This window comes from Polyodon spathula, chromosome 3 (genome assembly GCF_017654505.1).
Source record: "Polyodon spathula isolate WHYD16114869_AA chromosome 3, ASM1765450v1, whole genome shotgun sequence".
Classification (NCBI taxonomy): Eukaryota; Metazoa; Chordata; class Actinopteri; order Acipenseriformes; family Polyodontidae; genus Polyodon; species Polyodon spathula.
Genome location: NC_054536.1, coordinates 62,436,639 through 62,442,638, shown reverse-complemented (window position 1 = coordinate 62,442,638; position 6,000 = coordinate 62,436,639). Strand labels below are relative to the sequence as shown.

Here is a 6,000-nt window from a genome sequence, read left to right as displayed (position 1 = left end):
GGAGAAGTTAGACAACAAACAGTGGAAGGGTTGAACAGCATAGACAGCAGCGCTTTACCAGGCAAACTGAAACTCTGGTGCTTTCAGCTTGCTCTGCACAATTGTGCAAGTTTATTGCTTATGACCCTTTGGCTTGGAAGCCTAATTATTATTATTATTATTATTATTATTATTATTATTAAATCTTTAAAATTATTCTGAACACTAAAATGTGAAGCCCATTCCCATAAAAATTACGCAAAGTGTTTTGTATACAAAAGTTTTGCAGTAGTTGGCTACTTATTCAAACTATACAGTACTTCTGATAACTAAAACATCTGTAGGCTAACTATGGCTTGGTTTCCATGCAAAAAAAAAAAAAAAAAAGATAAGCCTCATTATTTTGTCAACCTGTTTTGGTAGTACAGTACCTTTCAGCCAATTTGGCTAGATGAGGTTTTCTTTTAGGGAGTGAAATTCACCTTCAAAAATCTAATTACCGAATTAGTATTAAAATACGTAATGGTGTATTTAAATTTAAACTGGTTTTACAATAAGGATTTAGGTTGTGTTGAAGACCTGGTAGTGCAGCCTGTCTCATTGCCCCCCCCCCCCCCCCCCCCAAAGAAAAACGAAAACCGAGACATAGGGTTCAACAAATACATATGTACCCACTGTGCAGTTAGCAAACATTTCAAGTAAAATATTTCGTGTAATTCATTCGATGTTACAACTATAGCTGAACACAGAATGGTCTGTCACTTTAAATACTCCCTCTTATTCCATTAACAATACATAACGCAACATAAGAGAATAGACTGTGTGGTACAATGGGCGTTGCAGTTTTTTTCATATTGATAATGCACCGAAACAGGTTGTTGATAGCAAGATACACATGCATACCTATTTTATGTGTCACCTACACCCCTTTTCTCGAGGGCTGCGTTTAAATAATGACATCCAGCATGGGTTGGAATTTTTGTTTACGTCACAATGATAATAAAAAGAAATACATTTCCCAGAGTCCTTTGGCACACAAGGCTCGGCATTGTGCAATGCAGGTTGTCTTGGCTGCAGATGACTGGAAGCGTTAACATTTGGCATAATGCGTTGAAGTCCAGTTCTCTTTTTACTGCACGAATAATGAACGAAATACAGAAAGAGTGATATAATGGCTGTTGAAGGTAAGGATTGTTTTGGTTTTTTTTTTTTGTTATCAGTGTGACATACCACTTTTCAATAGGGAAAATCAAAACGGCAGAGAAACGGTGTGGTGGATGTCACATATTTCCGCTGATGTATATACAATTAAATTGTGCTTACTGTAAAAAATAAACAAATAAATACATTAAAAAAAAAGGATAATGTATACAATAGGTATTGATCATGTGGATAGGCCACTATCGTTAGTATAACAACGCGGTACCTACACATTCTTTAGTGTCTTGCACTATGGTGCTTTTAACAGTGTTTTAACTGTAAAAATGCGGTGCTTCTCTTTTGACGTTGGAAAAGAACCAGGATCGTTCACATGAATTGAGTCAGGAATCCCAGCTGACGTAGCTGTGGTGTCTGCATGATTTGTGTGATGCTTAGGTTATATACCCCACAGTATGTCCTTTACTGTCTCTAGATAGATCTTACATTAAAATACTTTTTGACTATTTAACTAATCAGTAGCATCATATGTGTTTAATGCGCCCTGAAGTTTAAAGGAATTTAGTTTGAAACATCCTGCTAGCATATAGTGTTATTGGGGGTTCATTAACTTACTACAAAAGAACTATAGGAAATTCAGCAAAATACCAAGAACAATATTCATCCAGGATGTTGAAACACAGCATAGACATTACAGGGATTCAAAAAAACAGTAACAAAAGTATAGTACTACAGTACATGTAAACTGTAGTAAGTTCTTCGTATTTACTTTACTCACTAGTCCACTAATGATCTGCAGAATGATACATGATGCTATCTCATTGTAAACTATCCATTCCAGTATTTTGCATTCAACCCTTTATATAAAAAGTGCTAATGATAGTGAATTGTTACCAAAGGAAATATATATAAATAAAATTTCTGTCTACTGGAATTCTCCCAACCCAGCTCCTCTTCGCTCTACCCCTCTGCTTCGCACTCTCCACTGGCTGCCTAGCTCTGCTCGCATCCAATTTAAGACCCATGCTCTATTCATCTCCTTATATTCCCTCTCTCCCTCTCCGCTCAATCTCTACTGGCTGACTTGTCATGCCTTCTCTTCACTTTTCTTCCTCCTGCGCTCGCTCCTTCTCTTTCCTTGCCCCCCTGTGGTGGAACCAGTTACCAGTTATCCTCAGGACTGTTCAGTTTTTTACTGCTGTCTGCTGTCTTCTCAAAATCCACTTATTTAGCCTTTATTTGTAAATTCGTATTTATATTTGTTTTTTTCCTTTATTTATATTTATTTTGTATATACGTGTTTGTTTGCATGTTTATTGCCTGTAACGTATATACTTTTATATTTTGTTTAATTTCTGTAAGTCACTTTGGATAAAAGCGACTGCTAAATAATTAATTCAATTAAATATATATTATACGAAGGTAGAAATGTCTCAAGTCGTGATGTAGTGGTATATAATTAAATATATATTTATTGGGGAAAGGCTTAGTCTTAGTTTCTGTTTTGTTTCTGTTTCCCAAAAATAGTCTTAGCTTCGCTTATTTGGGAAGTATTTAACTAGTAGTAATGTTCCATTGTTTTGTTCATGGGTCTTCTTGACACTGCATTTTTTATTGACGTCATGTCAGAAAAGTATACAAATGTCATTAAACTATGTAATGTCTTCTGAATTAGTAATCAGTCACATTTTATTTACAGTATCCCATGAGCGTATATAAAGTCAATGACATTGGTATTTTCCAACTATAACTGTTTTATTAAATTACCCAGCGATTAAAGAAACAACAAGCTGCTTTGATGTAAACCAAAGTACAGTATTGGCCTTGTGTGAACTCTGATGTTAAACTTAGCTGTTCTACACAAAAACACGGTTTTTCATGTTATGCCCCATGCCTATGGAACTCACCGCCACTCACTGTAAGGAAGGCCCATTCATGATGTTTTTAAATCTCGTTAAAAATCTCGTTAGATCTTTTGAAAGGCACTTTATAAATTCAATAAATTATTATTATTATTATTATTATTATTATTATTATTATTATTATTATTATTATTATTATTATTATTATTATTTGTTAAAAATGAGCATGAAGATGGAAGCCTGTGCCCCTACAGCTAAGACTACTAACAAAACAGAAACAGAAACTAAGATTTTCTGAACAATGGAATGAGGAAGACTTTCTGAACAATGGAATGAGGAAGGCAGTTCAATCTCACATTCTCCAGATGAGCTCAAAGCCAGTGCTAAAAACTAAATGTAGGACAGACATTAAATATTTATCAGTGGTAGTGATCATGTGATTTAAACTATTGCTTAGTAGCATATAGTTCATGCTTGTGGGGGTGGGCACATTATGGTGGCACATCAGCAATATCCCAAATATCTGATTGAAAATCAGTAATAATATTAGCTGTTACCATGGTAGCAGAATGTCCAAAATCAGTGGCGCAGTGATTTAAAGAAAAATACATAATGTAACTTTAGCTTACAAGAATGGAGCTATCATGGCTATTTTAACCCAACCAAATAATTATACATTTATAACTAATAGCATATATAGGTTAGACTTAATATTTCTATTTCACTTCGACTCTGATAAGAGTTTAACTTATAGATTTGAAACTTGTTACGATTGTACAACAAACAGCATTATTTTAAAACTATGTCGTTGACTTTGCCCTATTAGGACAGTATACTGTTACTGTTACTGTGGTGTTTTGTTTTAACATATAAACATTACTCTGAATGCTAACAACTTTTTTCTGTTGTAACCAGTGTAACCATTAACCTGTCCCTCTGAAACACACTTCTGCAAGTGGGTGTAACAAACACTACATCTGCTTTATGTGGTATTTCTCACTGGAGGGCAGGTTAATGGTTGCACTCTGGTGATTTTTTTTTTTTTTTGAGTGTAGACATGGTTCTAACATCTGTAGATGCCACTGTTTACTAACCATCCCAAGTTGCTTTTTAAGTCATAATGATATGGTGTAAATGTGTGTACAGTAAATGTTGAAGAGCAGGAAAGCCATGAGGGACACTAAGTAACATTGATTGTGGGGAAGAAAAATGCCCATATTGCATTGCCTTTGAGTCAGGTAAGATTTATAACAAGCAAGAACGCAAATTGAAAGTGGCCCAGAGTCAGATATTATACGGTATGTAGGCTTTTACAACACAATGGCAGTACCACACACTAAACCTTACACATACAGTAAGGCATTTTCATTCATGCGAATAATGTAAAGTCTGATCTGGAACTGATCTAAGTACAGCTTTCTGTTGTATTAAACAAATCTTGTATTTCAGTCTTTTACACAGAGAAGGAGATTTGAATATTTCTAGTGGACTAACTAAACAATAGTTAACCACAGGCTTTCAAGACCTCAAAGGGTTCTACTTTCACCTAAGAAGAGACCGTTGAGGTCTTAAAAGCTTGTCATTAATTATTGTTTAGTTAGTCCAATAAAAGGTATCACATCCCTTCTCTTTGTGTATGATCTGTGGACTGATACGGCTCCCATTTCATCTCGGAAGTCTTTTACAAGAAATTGTTGAAGTTTTTCATTTCAAAGGCGCTATCATAGTGTGTAATATTTTTATTCTGTAGTTCCATTTTGGTTACTTTGTTTGTAATTAAAACATGTTGCTTTTCCATTGGTGGACCACTTCTAATGATCTAGATACCTGACAGGGTACATGGTTAAGATGTAAAGTACAGAGGAATAGAGATATTTATTCTGTTGCTCTTGGAGCTTAAAATTGTTCTCTAGGCTGCCCTACTTTTAAATAAAACAAGATTTAGTAGACTTAATATACAGTTACTTTACGTTATTACCCAGCATGGAAAGTACAGTTTATGACTCTCTGCAATACATTTAGGGGGACATGTACCAAGATCCGCTGACGCAGCACTAAATTGGTGGAGTGTAAAGTAGCGCTCTGCTGCTGCACAAATTTGACCCCGTCCTGAATGTATTAACTGGCCCAAAATTAATGAGGCACGCCGTAAGCTGCCACATTTAAATGCAAAAATTCTGCTGTGCTGGTGTTCTGAAATTCTAAAAAATTGGCTATTGTAGCACAGAGTAACAGACTAATCTGAAAAATAGCACCTCCCCTCCTACCATAATTGAACAATAGGCAGGTAATTTGGAGAGGCAATAACCCGTGTTGACTAAGTGTCTTGACTTTATATTATATTATTATACGACAGATAAAACCAAATATACATAATGAAAAGGATATAATGAATCATGTTTATTATACAACCAATACAAATAATTGTACTTAATGAAATAGCCGATATCGAGCTATAATTCATCTTCAGGGAGATCGGAAAGGGTAATAAAAGCAAGTTCAGTTCGCAGTTTGGACCCCTTTACTACAACAGTGTGCTGCCTTCCGGGAGCCTCGGTCAAGCACATCACTGAGAACGTGGACAGGCTCCTAGAACGAACAGGAGACGACCCGGTAGTAGTCGTCCACATCGGTACAAACAACATTGGAAGAGACAGACCAAAATCCCTGCAAAACAAATTCAGAGAGCTAGGAAGGAAATTAAAAGAGAAAACCAAAACTGTGGTATTTTCTGGTATACTACCGGCACCTTGCAAAGGACCATATGGACAGCTGGAAATAATTAATCAAAACGCATGGCTGAAGACGTGGTGCACACGGGAAGGCTTCACCTATCTTGATCATTGGACCACATTCAACAACGAGGACTATCTGTATAGACGGGATGGACTGCATTTAAATAACAAGGGAACCAGTCTACTCGGAGAAAAGATCCTCAAGCAGGTTCAGAAGCATTTAAACTAGAAAGGAAGGGGGGAGAAATCAACAAAAAAACAGAAGG

At 35.9% G+C, this 6,000-nt stretch overlaps 1 protein-coding gene across 3 annotated transcripts in view; it reads left to right on the top strand.

Annotated features, from left to right (window-relative positions):
• Window positions 1-1,026: 1,026 nt before the first annotated feature.
• The window catches only part of samd12 (sterile alpha motif domain containing 12), a 116,796-nt gene continuing 111,822 nt past the window's right edge, over window positions 1,027-6,000 (top strand). For all 3 annotated transcript variants that reach the window (XM_041245654.1, XM_041245655.1, XM_041245653.1), the window contains exon 1: window positions 1,027-1,163. In XM_041245654.1, the coding sequence (XP_041101588.1) occupies window positions 1,151-1,163 (13 nt within the window). In that variant the 5' untranslated portion in view covers window positions 1,027-1,150. The remainder of the gene's footprint in view (window positions 1,164-6,000) is intronic.